The 16,743-nt window shown below is 43.1% G+C and overlaps 2 protein-coding genes across 7 annotated transcripts; both read right to left on the bottom strand.

Moving 5' to 3' along the window:
* Positions 1–177: 177 nt before the first annotated feature.
* Positions 178–4,294, bottom strand: yy1b (YY1 transcription factor b). Of its 4 annotated transcripts, none has more exons than XM_085937787.1 (5): positions 3,453–4,294; positions 1,992–2,169; positions 1,830–1,890; positions 1,485–1,643; positions 178–1,168 (listed from the first exon to the last, which is right to left on the bottom strand). In XM_085937787.1, the coding sequence occupies exons 1-5, from the start codon at positions 4,252–4,254 to the stop codon at positions 986–988; spliced, it is 1,383 nt and encodes a 460-aa protein (XP_085793913.1). In that variant the 5' UTR covers positions 4,255–4,294; the 3' UTR covers positions 178–985. The 4 variants fall into 4 exon arrangements, with proteins under 4 accessions (XP_085793913.1, XP_085793915.1, XP_085793914.1 ...); XM_085937789.1 differs by having other exon boundaries at positions 2,007–2,169; positions 3,453–4,291; XM_085937788.1 differs by having other exon boundaries at positions 1,992–2,157; positions 3,453–4,290.
* Positions 4,295–4,532: 238 nt separating this feature from the next.
* On the bottom strand, positions 4,533–16,637 carry evlb (Enah/Vasp-like b). Of its 3 annotated transcripts, XM_085937793.1 has the most exons (14): positions 16,404–16,637; positions 14,153–14,482; positions 8,400–8,568; positions 8,156–8,333; positions 7,538–7,604; positions 6,921–6,988; positions 6,616–6,854; positions 6,393–6,511; positions 6,179–6,218; positions 6,032–6,083; positions 5,900–5,957; positions 5,763–5,823; positions 5,620–5,677; positions 4,533–5,475 (listed from the first exon to the last, which is right to left on the bottom strand). In XM_085937793.1, exons 2-14 carry the CDS (start codon positions 14,245–14,247, stop codon positions 5,438–5,440), a joined length of 1,242 nt encoding a protein of 413 aa, XP_085793919.1. In that variant the 5' UTR covers positions 14,248–14,482; positions 16,404–16,637; the 3' UTR covers positions 4,533–5,437. The 3 variants fall into 3 exon arrangements, with proteins under 3 accessions (XP_085793919.1, XP_085793918.1, XP_085793917.1); XM_085937792.1 differs by lacking the exon at positions 14,153–14,482 and having other exon boundaries at positions 6,179–6,215; XM_085937791.1 differs by lacking the exon at positions 14,153–14,482.
* Positions 16,638–16,743: the final 106 nt, after the last annotated feature.

Below are 16,743 nucleotides of genomic sequence, written 5' to 3' on the forward strand. Positions count from 1 at the left end.
TGCTGGCTGAGCACATTAGTGAACTTGTCAGTAAAATTAAGTTGGAGAGAAATGATTCCCACTCTCTATCCCAAATTTTAAAAAATTAATATAATTTGATATAAAATCTTCCCATTTCAAAAATACATAAAAACAGTTTACTGTGAAGTGGAATTTACATGAATAATGAAAATGATGTAATCTAACAATGTGTTTATTTTTTGTGGCAAGAGCAGTTTAACGCACCCGTGTAGCAAATAAGATCATCAAAATATTAGAGACCTCAACACCAAAAATCACACCTGATTAAGCATCCTGCAATTTCAAAGCAAATACAGCAGACATCTTACCACCTGTCTTCTAAAACAAATGTACAAAAAATCAAATCTGAAAAGAGTCACTTTGCTGCCAGATGCCTGAAATATGAAAAAAAAAAATCACATAAGGGTAAAAGTCAATTAAGACAGAAAGCCTCTGTACTGATTATGTTACTATTCCAATAGGGATGAGTTTTTTTTTTTTTTTTTTATTGTGGCCAGTTGATATACAACATGAAGACAAAAAGAGAAGAGTAATAATTCTCAAGTCTTTACAGCACATCTGAAACAAAAAGGGAAGTGATGCTTGCACCTTTTGCCGCTCGCTGGTCGAGAATGGGAAAAGCCACTAAAAGATTGGATTAAAAACAATCACACCTTTGTGTCCGATCGTCTACAAAGAGTATATAGGTGGTTATTGTTTTCTTGTGCCGACAAGAAGAAGGTGTTAGTGTAACATAGCTTGTTGGTGTACAACGTGCACACCAGAATGGCAAATAAAAGCCATGTGACTATGGTATATGAAAACCACTCTGGTAAAAACAAGTCTTTTGCGTGGGGGGTAGGGAGGGGCTTCATCTTTCCCATTCAAAATGCAAATGGCGGGAAAAAAAAAAAAAAAAGTGTTCAGTGTTTTTTCTTTCTCTTCTTCACGGCGCATTGAGGAGGGGAGTGGGAAGGAAATCGTCTCATTGGTTGTTCTTGGCTTTGGCGTGTGTCAGGATGTGCGACTTCAGGTTGGTGGACTGCGCGAACTTCTTATTGCAGCCGTCGAAGGGGCACACGTAGGGGCGGTCGCCCGTGTGGATGCGCACGTGGGTGCGCAGGTTGAAGTCCAGCGAGAAGCGCTTGCCGCAGCCTTCGAAGGTGCACTGGGAGACAAAAAGAGACTTATTTAGCATTTCATACAAACCTGTGACGGGAAAGCAAAGTGTGCAGAATGTGTTCAAATCTTCATTCGATGATGAAAATAAATCTGCTTATGAAAGGTCTCCTTTGTGACCCATCCATCTTTCAGCCGCTTGAGCAGCCTCTTAACCCCATAACCCTTCGTCTAATGGATCCATTAAATCCCCTTCTCTCGTACATTTATAAACACGCAGCCAGATAAGCGCTAATTTGCCGACTTGAACCCTATAATTAAATCTCTTTTTTTTTTAAATTAGAAAGTCATTCTTAAAAGCCCACCTGGAAGGGCTTCTCCCCCGTGTGGACGAGCTGGTGGCGCTTGAGTTTGGAGCTCTCTACGAAGGCCTTGCCGCACTCTGCGCAGACGTGGACGCGGGGCCCGTGGGTGTGCAGGTGCTTCCTCATGGCCGAATTGTCCCTGAACATCTTTGTGCAGCCCTGGTAAGGGAAACAAATTCACAAGGTTAGAGGAAAGAAAGAAGCAAACAAGAGGGTGGGTGGGTGGGTGGGGGTGAAGATAGCTAGAACTGAAATAGAGTATGCGGGCGGCGTCTTTGGCATTTAATCACATTTTCACATTTACTTCCTGATGGCAGAGACATACTGGATAGATCACATACTCACTTTATGAGGGCAAGCTATCGTCCTGGGTGCGTCGTCCTCTTTGATTTTCCTGGGTTTCATTCTGTTTGGGGCCCAAAGAAAGACTCGGTTTATCAGACAGAACTGATTCAAAAGTACATTTTGCGAATGAAATCAGATTTTAGACAATAATAAAGAACTTGCACAAGAGGTTTGCACCTGGCAAACTCAGCCAGTTGCTTGGGGTCTGAGAGGTCGATGCCTGGGATGCCGCCCGGGGGTAGCTTTTTCCCCGTCATGTACTCCGAGTAGTCGGGTGGAGAGTTCTCGCCCACGATCTGCTCCTCCACCACTGACTCATGGTCAATGTCTTCATGGGTGTCTAGAAATACGTTACAGAACTGAACCGAACACACAGTAGCATGTCCCGGCGGGCGAGTCTGCGGGGAAAACTGCTTCATTGAACATCAGTGGAACAAAATATATACTGAGAGCGATTATTGGATTTGCAGACCTACAAATGTTTAGCATAGGCAAACCTTTCATTTTTGTCAAAGAGGAGAGATAGTAGCATAACCTTCAGCTCTGCTTCCAGTATTTTTTTTTCCAGATCCACTCTCTCTAATCTACCTTTAATAAATTGACATCTAAATAGGAGACTATTTTGTCAACATTGCACAGCTCTATGCAGAAATAAGCAACTTGATAAAGAAGTGCTGCATTGCTGATGGACATCAAATCAATTCCCATTCCTGGCAGTGACAGAACACATTCCTCAAATCCTATTCCATTAGTTTATCCAATTCTACGATTTACAAACAATCTCTGTCGCCTATTCATATACATTATAGCTTTCTGTAACTATATAATTTTTGTGGATTATTCATACTTTTGTGACATTTTCCCATACTTTTTTGGAAATGTAAAAAGGGTGAGCCCTGCCTTACAAAAAGGTTTGTAAACGCTGCAGTAGAAGACTAGGCATAGCCGTAGTATAGCGCCATTAAAACAAAACAAAACTTGTGTATAAGACAGACGTTTAAATCTCTGTGTAAATATCAAAGCAATATACAAACTTTAAGGGAATAAGAACCTGTGTGACGTTTTTTGTTTTTTTTGCACTACACGAGGTTTAGCTAATCGAGGCCTATTATTTCCTTCGAAGCGGCTAACTGTGCTTTGAGGTTAGCTAGCAGCTAACGAAAAATACTTTGCCCCAAAAAAATGGCCATAGAGTCAAATTACGCAAGTCTAGTGTGTCAACACCACCGCGGTGAAACTTTATGGGGAATAGCTAACCCAAAACGCGGGTAGAATGTGACGTTTTGTCCGTGTTTAGTGGAGCGCCACTGAACCGAAAGCACCATGTTACTCGGGCCCGCCAGGGTCGCCATTTTTTCGGGGGCCGCCGCCATACTTCTCAGGACTCGGGGAATATGGCGGCGCCCAGTAACACCTAAAACATGGCTTCCAGTCAAAACAAAAACATTTGCTTGAGGTTTCTGCGTCGAACTAAAAGTCCTGCACGACTCCGCTCGCTACTTTGCAATGGGATAGAACACTCCAGGAACTAGTCGGGTGCAACAGCAGGACAACGCCCTGGCAAGAAGGCCTCGTGAAGCCGAGATGTGACAGCCGTAGCTGGGCTAAACTAACAGAACTTACCCGACGCCCACATCGTTACGGAGAATTCCCCCTCCAGAGTTTTTATTTGTACTTGCTTCTGTTCCCATTTCCTCGCTCCGGTCTCCACGCCGCTTATATAGCTCTTTTTGCCCGCTTTCTTCCCGCCCGAGACACCGCTGCCGCCTCCTCCTCGTTTCACCCGACCCATGGCGCTTTTCCCGGCTACAGTCACTAACGTCTGCTCGATATACTCGTCCTCCACTCCGGGAGCCGGTACCGGGATGAGGATCTGGTCTTCGAAGCCCCCGCCGCCGTCATCCGTGTGCAAGTCGGACTCATCCCCGCCGACTACCTCCTCACGGGTCTGGACTAGGATAACCTCTGGATGGTGATGGTATTGGTGGTGGTGGTGGTGGTGGTGGATGGTTCCCGGGTCGTCGTCCAGCGGCTGGAGGGCTATCATGGGCTGTACATCGTCGTTATCCTCGTCGTCGTCCTCGCCACCGACCACCGTGGTCTCGATAGTCTCCACCGGGATGGTCTCCACCTCAATCTCGTGGAGCTCAACGATCTCGGCCGGCATCTCCGTGCCGTCCGACCCGATGTACAGGGTTTCTCCCGATGCCATGTCGAAGTCCTCCAGCTTGCCTGTCTCATTCACGCCGCGTTTATGCACCTGGTTTCGGGCTTTCGAGACCCGCCGCGTTAACTTTCGCACGCCCCCCCCAGCTCCGGTTTTCGCTCCTGCCGACTTCGCTGCTTCTTCTTCGGCTTCAACTCTCGCCACTCTTCCGTCCCGCGCCAGATCTCGTCGCTGCTTTGCGCCTACGTGGGGAAACATCGCGAGATCGGGATAGTGAGGCGGAAGTTGCCTAAACACACTTTGACACACACAAGCACATAAAAAGTGTATAGAAGACCTAAATACTAAAGTATAAATCTAAAAAAAGCATCCCAGAATATATCTATATGTATATATACATTGGGCAACACACATTGCACACATTTTTAAACAATAACCTATAATATATATCTTTAATATTCTTTGGTTTGGCATCAAGGCAATGAAAGAAAAATTGCAATAAAAGACATTCACATAAAGGAAAGGTCAGCCTTATTTATCGAAGTTTTATTTGAATTTATTTCAAAACAGTGCATTTCCCCCCTTTTCTTTTCAACAAGGAAGCACTTTGTCATCATAAAGAAAACAATGAACAATACTTTTCAGCCAATAAACTTTTTTTTTTTTTACATCATAATCACAAATATCCTGGTGTGTTATTTGTGTTTAAAAAAATACAGTGGTTGTAGGACAAAAGAAACATTTTGCTGTTTTGGTTAAAAAAAGAAAGTAAACTAAAATAATTTTAAAAATGAGAACAATTTGGATATAAAAGCAAATTGATGTAAACGTGCAATCTTTACTATCATATTCTCATTATAGACTAAACCCCTCAAAGAATTATGACAGTAGGGGTAATAAGTATAAAATCACTGGCGACAATAAAAGTATTTCAAAACACAGCAATTACTTTTTAAGAGGCAGCACAGCGATCATTTCTGTTTCACAGTTCTGGGGTCTGGGTTCGAATCCTAGCTCTGGTCTTCCCTGTGAGGAGTTTTCATGTTAGTGTACTGTATTTTCTTCCCACATTCCAAAAACATGCATGTTAGCTTGTTTATAGCTCCAGTCTATGAGAATGAATGAGGGATTAGTTTAATGAAGAATATGATAGTAAGGGTAATGATGTTTTTTTTTTTAAGTGTTTAACAAACTCCTTGACACCATAAAACTATTTGAATATATTGATTTTTTTTTTCATGTCTTTCAGGTCAAAGACCAAGGGGCAACAAAGAGACAAATGTAAATAACAAAAAGTCTCTTGACACACAAACGCATACACATGTCTCCGCTCAAGTCAATACACGCCGCAAAAACATGGCGGCTATGGCGGCTCCTCAACACCACAGCGGACGTCACAGTTTGGGCCCTACTCCTTCTCCCCCTCTTCGGATAGTTGACATTATGTCGTGCTCACTCGACTGAGCTCGTTTCTAATGGCTGTGGAGGAGAAAAGAAACACCAAAGATGAAATAAATATTTTCCGATAATTGTAAAATATACAACTTTAATCTTATATTCCAATAAAAAAATATCAACGTGGCACACATTGATTGATTTTACGTAAAGTGAAGTAGCTCCCACCGTCAATAATTTCTTCCTTCACTTTGTGCAACTCGCGGAACACTTCTTCCAAGATTTCCTAGAGGAGTACACAAATCAGTCTTTTATAAAACAAAGAAAATATCTCTTTATTTTGATTTTTAGTTTTTTAAGTGTCAGCGTACCTGTTTCATTCTATCCATGTCTAACGAATCTCCATCGGCGCCACTCCCTGCAGGCCGTACCCTAGAAAGTCATCAATAAATCACTTATTTAATACATTTTCTGTGAGTCTACATTATAAAAACATTCTTTCTCTCACCTTGGAGCCATGGCCCTGTCCGCAGAGTTGGCCCTGTCCCACGGCTTTTTTGCCCCGTCTATTTGAAAAAGATACATAAACATTATGTTAGTGTGAAAGGCTAATTTGATGCTAATGTTAAAGCTAGCTCACCTGTAGAGTTTTGACTCCCCCGGGTGCTGGGTGAGGGATAATTTGGGTCGTCCTGAAGAAAGGACACAGACGTCACATTGTTTGTTTTTCTTTGATCCCATTTATCATCACAATAATTATTGCATCATATCATCCATGCGCACTCACACTTTGGTTGTCATCTGGCTTCTCTGATGCTGCTTTTCTTCTAGGAGCAAGAGAAGGCGCCATGTTAGGAAAGTTAAAACAAAATATGTAAAGACTAATGCGCTGTCATTAAGAAGCTGAGACCATTTCTGTACTATACTGCCCTCAGGTGGCCAAGACACGCACAAACAAAGGAGTGCATTAAAAGGTTCAAAAGGTCCTTGTTCTGTCTGACCTTCGGGCCAAAAGGGCGTTCATCTCCTCCATCAGTCCTCCGTTGCCGCCGCTCGTCCGATTGACTTCAGTGTTTTTGCTACTGGACGAAGCAGACGAGCTGGACGAGCTCTCTTCCGGCTGTCAAGAAAGAGTAGATTCTTAAAAAAAAGTTTACACACCCCAATTTAAATAGCAGATTTTGTTTATCTTATAACGTCATCATTAAGATTGGCAGGCCTCACTCTTTGGACGCGCCGCAGCTTGGCGCCGGCGATCATGGCGGCGAGGCCCGTCTGAGCTGGCGGCTCCTCCCCTTGGTTGTTTAGCGGGGGAGGCAGCGGCGGCGGTGGAGCCCCGGCCGACGGCGGAGGAGGTCCAGGTGGTGGCGGTGGGGGCGGCGGTCCCGCTGCCATGCACGCAGGAGGAGGTACGACGGGGGGCGCCACGGAAAGCACGGCTGGATGGCCTTGGAAAGGAGAACCTGCGCAAGGGGAAGTTCCTGAGCTGCCATTTTGGTTTGCCATCATCACTGTGTGACATCACTGACCTGAGTTGGAGGAGCGTCGCTCCCGCTCCATTTGGGCCTGCATCTGCTGTTGCTGCTCTATCATTTGCCTGCAGGAACACACGCACAGTACACATTATTCTCTTTATATAACTAAGATATGCACAATAATAATTGACAGGAAGTAAAAAGTTGACCAAAAAAATGAAAGGATCGAAACAAACACTAGCATGCACACACACAGCTGGCTAATCCTCACTGCCTTTGGGTTCACTTAGAGTTCGCCTGCAGCTTTTGGAGATAATTCACGACTATTTTTTTGTTTTTCTTAAATGTACTAAAAAAAAACTGCACTTAGATCTTAGAATAACTACATACAGGCAAGATGTTTGTTGATAATAATAATAATGGTAAACGCACAGACAACAGATGATTGTTATTTGGGTGGGCGAGGAGATTTTAAGGTCAAAAGTCTGTCTTAATTTCAGAAGGGATGGCAGGTTTTTTTTTTTTTTTTTTGGAAAAGGGTTACATCATCATTCGGAGCAGCAAAGAGGATTTGGAGGCTTTTATTTTCCTATCTGTGATATTTGTTTCTGATGCGGATGGAAATGGAGTGCTAGCTTAGCAGTGTAAAGAAAATAATAAAAACGACCTACCTTGCTCTCTGGGCTTCCATTTCTTCCGAGCTTGGTCCATTTTGGACTTGGCGCTGCACAGCTGGACCTGTGGAGAAAAAAAAAAAAAAAAATCGAGTGAATAAGCAAGGTTAAATGGAGCTGAAACGTTGAGAACAAAGACAATTAAGCATAGCACCAAGGGCAATTAAACATGTTGAAAAAAAAAAAAAAAAAGAACAGCCACTTTAAGGAATAATAACATTTTGAAACAAGGACAATAAAGTTTGACACCATTTTACTGGTCCCATTAAAATGAACAATGTCAACACATCCAATGGTGAACCTACATGACATGGCGAAGAAGACGAAGCGACTGTAGCAGACACAGAAGCACTGACACAGCCATTCGCTGCTGCCTACCATAGCTGGCCTCCGCTTGCTCTTCCACCTCCTGGTCTTCCTCCTCCATCGCCTCACCTGAACCTCGAGCCCTCCGCTATCTCACTTTAACCCCTCCCTCCCTCTCTTCAGATCATCTGTCATGTAACGCAAGCCTCTAAGGCGGCAGAAGCGCAGCGAGCACCTCAGAGTCATGTTTCCAGAGAAGGAGGCTGGGACTTTTGTCCTAAATGACCTCAGTTCAGTAGAACAACTCACCTCCATCCTGGGCGCTGAGCACACTGAGCGCAAAGAGCATGGCGTTGGAAAAAGTAGTGGCCTCCTCCTTGGTGGCAAAGTTGAGGCCGTACACTTGCCGAGCATCTCTCCATTGGTGGAATGTTGGCGTGGCTTGGTTGTACTTCAGCCCCTTGACGATGGAGTAGTTGATAACCACCTACACACACACACACAGGAGGAGATGAGTGATGCTATATGTGTGTGATGTGACGCCATGACACACCTGCTGGTCCTGCAGCTTGACTCCCACCACCCTGAAGGTGTTACTAGGGGTGTTGTGGTAGATGTTAATACGGCTGAAGCCCTGCTGGCCTGGCTTGATGGGCACCCATTTCTTGCTGGTGTCGTCGTAGACCATGACCGAAGCCCTCGCCTGGCAGATGCTCTGCTCGCTGGAGAGATGAAGAAGATAAATGTGCAACCTTGGCATATTATTTTGGAAACACTAGCGCTTTGCAAGTGAAAAGGAAGCTCCTAATTAACCACAATTTGTTTGTTCCCACTCTGCCCAGGATGCAATTTTGGTTTAACTAGCAAAGAAAAAAAAAAAAAACCATCCATCATTAGCAATTTTTAGAGGCAGTGGGTGGTTGGCTCCTGACTTCCTGTGTTTGTGCCGAGCTATGCTAATTATCTCACGGTTACAGTACAAATTGAGCACGCTATTATTTTGTATTTCATTAAAACATTTAATAGGAAGTTTATTATTATTTTTTGCATTATGATTTGATGCTTCAACTCAATTCATTGTGCTGATACTTTTAGTGTGACCTTTCCTTTTTCTCTTTTCTGACGCAGCTTTTTTTGTCTTTGCCTCCGGGGTCGCTAGTCTAATTTTAGCTTGACAGAGAGGCAAAGACACAGATGGGACATCTTCTTGGCAGTCTTTCTCATCTCATTCATCTCATCTGCAAGTCCAAACTCCTCGCTCCTCGTCTGCTTTTTTTTGCTCCCAGCCTTCTACGTCATTCCATTCAATTAGCTTCTTTTTTCACACGTGTCTTTTGTCTGCGGAATACACGCTACATGTGTGTGTGTCGGGAAAAGTGGGGCGCCAAAGAACGCCACAGTGGGCAGAGATAAACGCAGTCAGATGGATAGAGCGGCCAGGCAACACACACACACACACACACACACACACACACACACACACACACACACACACACACATTGTCTCATTAAGAACATCAGCAGATGCTGGCTGGACAAACCCCCTGATTGCATTTGGTTTAGACAATTAGTATAAGCGAGGATTAAAGGACTGAGTAGATGAACTGACATGTTAATGCACACTTTATTTATTTATGTCAAAGTGAATGTAACGGAGTAATTACACTGTATTGATTACATTTTTTGGGCAAAGTGCGTTTCAACTGTTCTACTAATGCAAGTTCGGATGTCGTTTGGACTAGTTGGGCGACTGTTTAAAGTCATTGCAAAGTCATAAGGTTGAATTTTTGTCAGTCAGTCAGTTGAAGCCAAACATTATTAGATGTGTTAATAAAAGTCAGGTTATTAATAACTCCCTGGTTCTTTCCACAAGAGCGCCTCGCTGAGATTTCTGTCAAAATTCACTGCGGCAGCCCGGGTGACATTTTGAAGTGTGTGCGAATGTGTGTGTGTGACTTATTCATATCTAAGTATTCATATTTGATCCTAGCTGCACGTTATTCTGCTTGAGTACGAGTGTGTCGTGCGTTTCCGTTTCCTCCCCTCCGATCGGCCTTCTTTGCTTCAGTTTTAGCACAAGCGCCTCTTTTATTCATGCGACTTTTAATGCCGCCGGGACTCTCTGACGCCATTTTCTGACAGTTGCCGAGAAGCACCGGTTAAAGTTTAACTGAGTCGACAAGCTAAAGAAAATAAATAAATTAAACGCAATTATTTTTGTACCAGTACAACATCACACTCTTAAACGTTTAACCTTAAAGTGACAACTTATTTTTTCTTTGCACTGAAAATCATTTTATGTAGAAGTGAGGTCAACCCCAAGAGTAAATGCTTTTAAATCTTGGTGAAAAAAAATATTCATTTTAAAAGAAATTTTGCCCATTTCCCCCTCATTTCTATCCATTGTCAAAAAAAAAAGGCTCCTAAATATCGTTCTATATAAAATTATATAATTTATAAAATATAAAATGATCTCCTTCCCATCAAATGACATTTATTCTAGCTGCACCTCAGACTTTTGTCCTAGTTTGACCAAAAGGAACCACAGAGTCCATTGAGTCTTTTAAACAGTGATCAATTTGTGTGTGTGTGTGTTTTTTTTTTCTCTCCTCAGTGTGCGCTACAGTTGGTGCTTCTCACACACTCCATCACAGCGTCGCTAAAGGATGAGCTAACAGAAGGTGTCTTTGTGGCGCTGGGCAGCTGCTCGCCAGTAACGTCCAAATGAAATCCCCACGACAGTCAACAAACTGTTTTGTGATTTTTTTTTTTTTTGTCTTAAGAAAATCTTCCGTGTCTGCATGACACTATGAAAGCTGCATGAAGCAGAGGAGAGAACAGCTGAGGGCTTAAACATTTATAAAACACAGCAGGCCAGAGTTACATTAGCTGGGATAGAAAATAAACTGTGTCTGAAATGGCTCCTCTGAAGTTCAGTTCAACTATCGCTCCCAGGACAGTTTGTAAATAAATAAGGAAATTATTGTGTCATGAATTTTACTGCAGCCGGTGTCATCACAATATTAAAACGTCCGAACCTCACTGGTGCTAATTGCTAAACACACAATGGCAATGATTATGTTTACATCTTGCGTCTTGGAAACAGAAATCAGATCCTGTTAATGTTTTCCACTGTGGGAAAAAAAAAATTAGCTGGCAGGCATTTTTTTTTTTTTTTTTTTTTTTTGGTGGGGAGGGATAAGTCAGCATAAAGCTTATTTGGCCGCTTGGAGCGCTAACAACAGTTTTAATGCTAATTCACGTAATCCTTTTTTAAGGCCACGGAATTTGCTCGGGGGGGTCCAGTGATGATGGTTTCAATTATGGAAAGAGAAACCCCGTCATGCTAGTATTTTTCAAACACTACATTTGGAGGGGAGCTCCCTGAATTGAACACACACACATAAGCAAATTAGACTGTTGCGAGCACGCACCAGCAGGCTAATCTGTTGCCATGACAACAGCCGTAGAATATTGGCTATGGCCTAGAAAATATGAATGAGCAGCGGTGACATATAAATAAATAAATAAATAAATATATTAGTGAGAAAAAAAAAAAAAACCAACACATTCACACGCGGCAGTTATTAAACGGAGCAAAAACACATGCTGTCTGATCCTCGCATAATCTTCACACCCAAATGTCCCGCAATATGGACAAAAGTAATGGGACACACTTTTTAATTCATCAATTAATGGAATCAGACAATTGATGTTAATTTATTTAAATTCAATTGTACAAACGAATTAGCTAGTCACTGTTGACTAGTACTGGAGAATGATGTTTAAAAGTTTCGTCTTGGCATTGAGGAGAAATCCCATCACTAGTCCCGAGTCTGTCTCTAAATGAAAGGCAAATAGCTAGCAATAGTGTCATGGTATTATTATTAGTGTTAGCTTTATTAGAAATTTAAATACATGAGATTATTTTTTGCTGACATGACCTCTAAGTCACCTTGGGATGTTTTGCCAATACCATCCATGTATTTCCCATCACAACCACTTGAAACTCTGCCGCATTTCGACTTTGTGGTTGATAATGCCGACATAAAAGCATCTCATTAAACTTTCACGTCGACCTCCTTCTTCCTCCCCGCTGCTGTACATCTCTCAGCATCAGCAACCAGGAAACTCTTTAATGCTTGATGGGAACACATGCAGGGAAAAGAAGCCATCTTCAATACACTCCGAAGCCCTTTTTCACAAATAAATACCACAAAATGGCCGTAATAAAAAAAGGTCCTGGAATTTATCCGACAGCCCGTCTCCCAAAGAAAAACAAAAGAAAGGCCCTGATGTCATCTTTGTCTGATTGTGGTAAATGTAAACAAAGCCAGAGAAATAAGTTTTGCCGTTCCAAAAATCATGTGACCTGCGCTTAATAATCTCCGATGCACATCTGTGTTTGCATGGGATACATTTCTGGAGCTGCCGACTTGCTAAGGGGTCAGTAGGCTAAGTGCCCTTGCATTGCACATTTCACAGGCACATCTGTAATTGGCAGTGGCACGTCCGCGGCGGACATGTTGTTGCGTGCAGCCGTGACCCATCACTTCCGTGCGTCCGCTGACCCAGAATAGTGACAAATTCCCAACAGTGCTTTCCCCGCCACGTGTTTGACATCGGCCCTAATCTGCCGGAGCGCCGCTCACGGATGAGAATGACGGACGTTGGCTGTCCCTTAAGAGATCTTGAACAACTGAAAGCCTCTATTATGCCCTTGAGATGACATTTTTTTAGATATGTCAATATTGCTTTCAGCTTTAATATTTACTCATATAGGATTAAAAAAAAACAAAAAAAACAATCCCGCCGCAACTAGAAGCTAGCGGCTTTGGCCTGGCGCCTTCCAACATTAGCATGAGTATGCAAAATAATTAAAAAAGTGTCAACACACTGTTTAGTATGATCTCCTGGCACTTTCTAGCAAACCCACCACAGGACTCAAGTATTTGGGTAATTACGAGCAAAGTGGCTAATTATCAAATGGCGTAACTGCAGGGTTAGCATAATTATGGAAATGATTCACTTGGTAACAACAAATTGTTTTAATGCTAACGACAGTGAGAAGCTAAAGTTAAAGCGGCTATAGTGGCTCATGCATTTATGACAATAATGTAACCCTTTATATTGGCTAGCACTGGTCGCCATGGTGATCATCCCATACGTCCATCGCCACAGAAGCAAGATTGGTGTTTACATACGCTAGCATCCTTAATACAGACCAAGGTTTTCGAACCTTCTTAATAAAAATATTCAGATGATTAATTTCTGCATCCATCGTATTTGCTTCTCTTGCTGAGCTTCGTGCTTCTGCCCATCCCCCCCCCCCCCATCTTTCCCATCATCCTCCCTCTCAGTTCATAGGCTCACCTTACAAATCGCCCACATACAATTCCTCCATCTTAATCCATATGGAGCTAATTTGCTCAAAATGATTATTGCTGACAGGGAAAATTGTTGAAAGGTGCTGAGATGGAGGGTAAAGTGACCGCCATCACCGTCCTGTAAACCTGTTCCAACAGCGGGATGCCGTTGCCAAAGGAAAAAGCTTCTTAGCTGAGCTGAGTCGCTTAAAGCTGCACTAATCAGAGGTGTTAGAGGAGTCGCCGTCAAACATATCTCAATCTGCATGACATGCTTCGATAGAAAAAATAGATTCTTTTTAAAAGGTGGCTCCTTTTAAATGGGCCGAATAGGCTCAAATTTGAAACGATACTTTTGCCAATATGCCATCATTGATCATTTATTGAACACAAACTCAAAGAGCACACTCATGCAAGAGCTGAAGTCAACCACAGCTCACGCCAAGACACTCACACGCCGACGTCACATGTAACCGCCTCCTGAAGGCACATACACCCGAGAGTACTACACTTGTTTCCAAGTCACAGCTTTGAAACATTTGAACAAAAATCACATGAAGTGACATCTGTGGTTGTTAGCGACAACGACCACATGTGAACGAGTTGGTCTTGGGTGCCTCGGGCAAACACGAGGATAAAACACAGGCGCACCAATGCCGGCGTGGAGAACAAAGGATGCGCTGAGGGAGGCGGCCGGGGAACCACCACATTTGTGACATGACCGCGGCGTTGTCAGCGTCCTCGACCGCCGCCACCCCCACCGCTGCGCTCTTGCCCGCCTTGATGAGCCTTCGCTGGCCATCAATGCTGCTCCTGGGGGCCAAATACGCTAGCCCACCTCCTCCTACCCTTCCTCCTCTCTTGCAAGGCCACAGAAGCCATCGAGGAAGAAGACACTACTTTCTGTTAAAAAAAAAAAAAAGATGAAAAAAAATCCTACCTGACTTTAAACTCGCTTAGCTGCGGTTGAGTCCCCGGCTCGGCGCAGTAAATTTGCGGGAAGTAGAAGCGGTGCGACTGCAGATTGATGTCCATGTCGGCGAATAAAGCAATCCCCTCCCTCTTAACAGTCTCCTTTTTATGATCGGTCCGGGCTTCCGTAGAAGACGTCAGAGTTCAAGAGGCGACATAGCACCTAAAATGCTAGGAAGGCATCACTCCTTTTCACGCTAAAAAAAAAAAAAAAAAAGGCCCACTAACCTATATCCCAATTCCTTGAATGAACAAAGATGACTCTCCAGTCCACAGAGATGACAATGCCGCCTCCCTCCTGAGGAGATGAAAAGAAAATCTGGATTCCAGTCAGCGGAGTGATCGGGACGACGGTGAGCGAGGTTGCTCGGAATAAAGAGGGGGAAAAGAGAAAGCGAGCTGGAGAGAGATTCCCCGTGCTTTGAGGCGTTGCCCTTGCTCTGCCTCTCCTCTCGGTGTCTCATTGGATTACCTACTCCCTCTCCATCCATCCCTCCCTCCCTCCCTTTCTCCCCTCCCAGCTGTGTCGAGAGCTGGTCCTGCCAGCCCTTTCTCCCTCCCTCCCTCGCTTACTCTTCCTCCTCCTCCTCCTCCTCCTCCTCCTCCATCACCCTCACCCACCTCCCCCTGCCATCTGCTGGATTGGGCAAGCGTAAAACCACGTGGAAAGACAGAGTGAGAGAGAATTTAATTCATCTGATGGCTCACATCTCACACACTGCTCATTAACAGAGTAGAAGGACGCAGGTGGAGAGAGACAATGAGACAGTGATGCAGTGTGAGGCCGTGAATGGAAACAAATCATGGAAAGAAAAGCAGCATGAAATCAGTTCCTAAAACAGAAGACTAAAATAGTTATTGAATATGTGATCATGTAAAAAGAAAAAGTCTTTAATATTTTAGAAAATTTACTGTCATATAGAAATAATTATTTTGTTCATATTCAAAAGAAATATATTTATTTAAGGTCTAAATAATTCAACTAAATAAGTACGTTTTTTTATTAATACAAATTATAGGTTCTGAGTTCTGTCACTATATAAGTAGATACAGGGGAAAAAATATATATAAGAAGAAAAAAAAGCACCCAACATTGCTGGGTTGCAACAAATCAGACTTCCAGTCATCCGACCTTTGACCCATTTATATTGACGTGCTTTCATCTTTTGCAGATGCACACAGATTAGAAATGATGTACAGCTCTGGGAAAAAAAAAATCATAATCTCTGCAGCAATCATGATTTGGAAGCAATAAATCCCTGCCATATTTACACAACGCACGCCGTCTTTCGAGTCTTTCTAGTACACGGCTCTCTGGCTCCGTCCCGTCCGATTCTTTAATTGAGTCACTGACATTGCAATGGCGGTCACTGCGGTTTAGTCATGGTTTACCCTTCGACGGGGCCTATGATCTCACACCTGATGCCGGAAGTTTCCCTGACACATAAGTCAAGTTACGGTTGTCAGAGTACATTAGCATTATTATTAAAAATGGCATTGAGATGAATCACCGTGAATGCAGCTGCAAACAAGCTCATAATATTTTGAAAGTTTTTTTTTTTTTTCCGTAGAAATAAATAAAGTATTCCTGGATGTGAAAGTGTAACTATTTGTCCTTGCCCTGCATTCCACCCGCACGCAGATACTATTATTATTATTCATATGGGTCACAATGGAAGCCGTCAATATGCACCAGGCAGTGCGAGTGACATTCGGTCCTGCTTATTGATCCTACTATTGGATAGCAAACTGGGTTTGGGTCATGATGAGGATGCCAAAAAAGCAACCAGAACAAAGTCAGTCAAGATAACAAGGACATCATCAATGACAGTTGGACAACTTCTTTAGTTTGTTTATCAAAAACATCATCCAAATATTTGTGCATAAAACATGAGAATTTCAAAACAAATGCATAAACCACATATTATGCATTTTAACAACAACAACAAAAAAGGGGGAAATAGAGGAAGTGTAAAATCAATGTGCAAATAAAGTGTAAATAAAGGCAGGCGGTTTGTGCGCATGCTCAGTACCCACGTTTATGTACCCGTTCAAGGGAACATGTGACCTGTCGGTCGACCAATCACGACAAGCGCACCTTATTTCAATGACAGGTGAGAGGTACGAACCAAAGCTAGCATTCAATAAACGTAGCAGTTTTTACCTTTGAAACGAATTGTGCAATATTCACATCCATAAAAATAGAAAGAATATCTTACCTCATTTTAGCTCTCCTTCGTCAGTGTCAAACATCAAGCCGCTCTTTGGGGTGGTGTTGAAACGGGATGGTAGCTTATTTGCAAGAGGGGAGGGAAGAGATGAAGGAAATGGTCACAGTTGTCTGGTGTTAAATAAATTGTCGAGGTTTCACAGCCACAGCTGCAAACCGCCGTCCCAGGACTTAGAAGCCGAGCGGAGTGGCTGCCATTTTTCAGTGCGCGCAGTATAAGAGATCTAACGACCTCCTGTGGCCATTATCGGTACTACATGAGCTTTTATTTGCAAGGATGAGGTACTATTGTTTAATATTTGTGTTTTATGCATGTTTTTTTTATTTGT

The sequence above is a fragment of the Syngnathus leptorhynchus genome, chromosome 18 (genome assembly GCF_054491065.1).
Source record: "Syngnathus leptorhynchus isolate UIUO chromosome 18, UIUO_Slep, whole genome shotgun sequence".
NCBI classification, from domain to species: domain Eukaryota; kingdom Metazoa; phylum Chordata; class Actinopteri; order Syngnathiformes; family Syngnathidae; genus Syngnathus; species Syngnathus leptorhynchus.

Excerpts from the sequence above, each read along its gene's own strand:
- yy1b (XM_085937787.1), bottom strand. The coding sequence starts at position 4,254 with ATGTTTCCCCACGTAGGCGCAAAGCAGCGACGAGATCTGGCGCGGGAC. Across the intron at positions 2,170-3,452 it reads CGTAACGATGTGGGCGTCGG|ACACCCATGAAGACATTGAC; the intron begins GTAAGTTCTGTT and ends ACGTATTTCTAG. Across the intron at positions 1,891-1,991 it reads GCCAGGTGCAAACCTCTTGT|AATGAAACCCAGGAAAATCA; the intron begins GCAAGTTCTTTA and ends GGCCCCAAACAG.
- evlb (XM_085937793.1), bottom strand. The coding sequence starts at position 14,247 with ATGGACATCAATCTGCAGTCGCACCGCTTCTACTTCCCGCAAATTTAC. Across the intron at positions 6,989-7,537 it reads ATGGAAGCCCAGAGAGCAAG|GCAAATGATAGAGCAGCAAC; the intron begins GTAGGTCGTTTT and ends GTGTTCCTGCAG. Across the intron at positions 5,958-6,031 it reads GGGGAGTCAAAACTCTACAG|ACGGGGCAAAAAAGCCGTGG; the intron begins GTGAGCTAGCTT and ends TTTTTCAAATAG.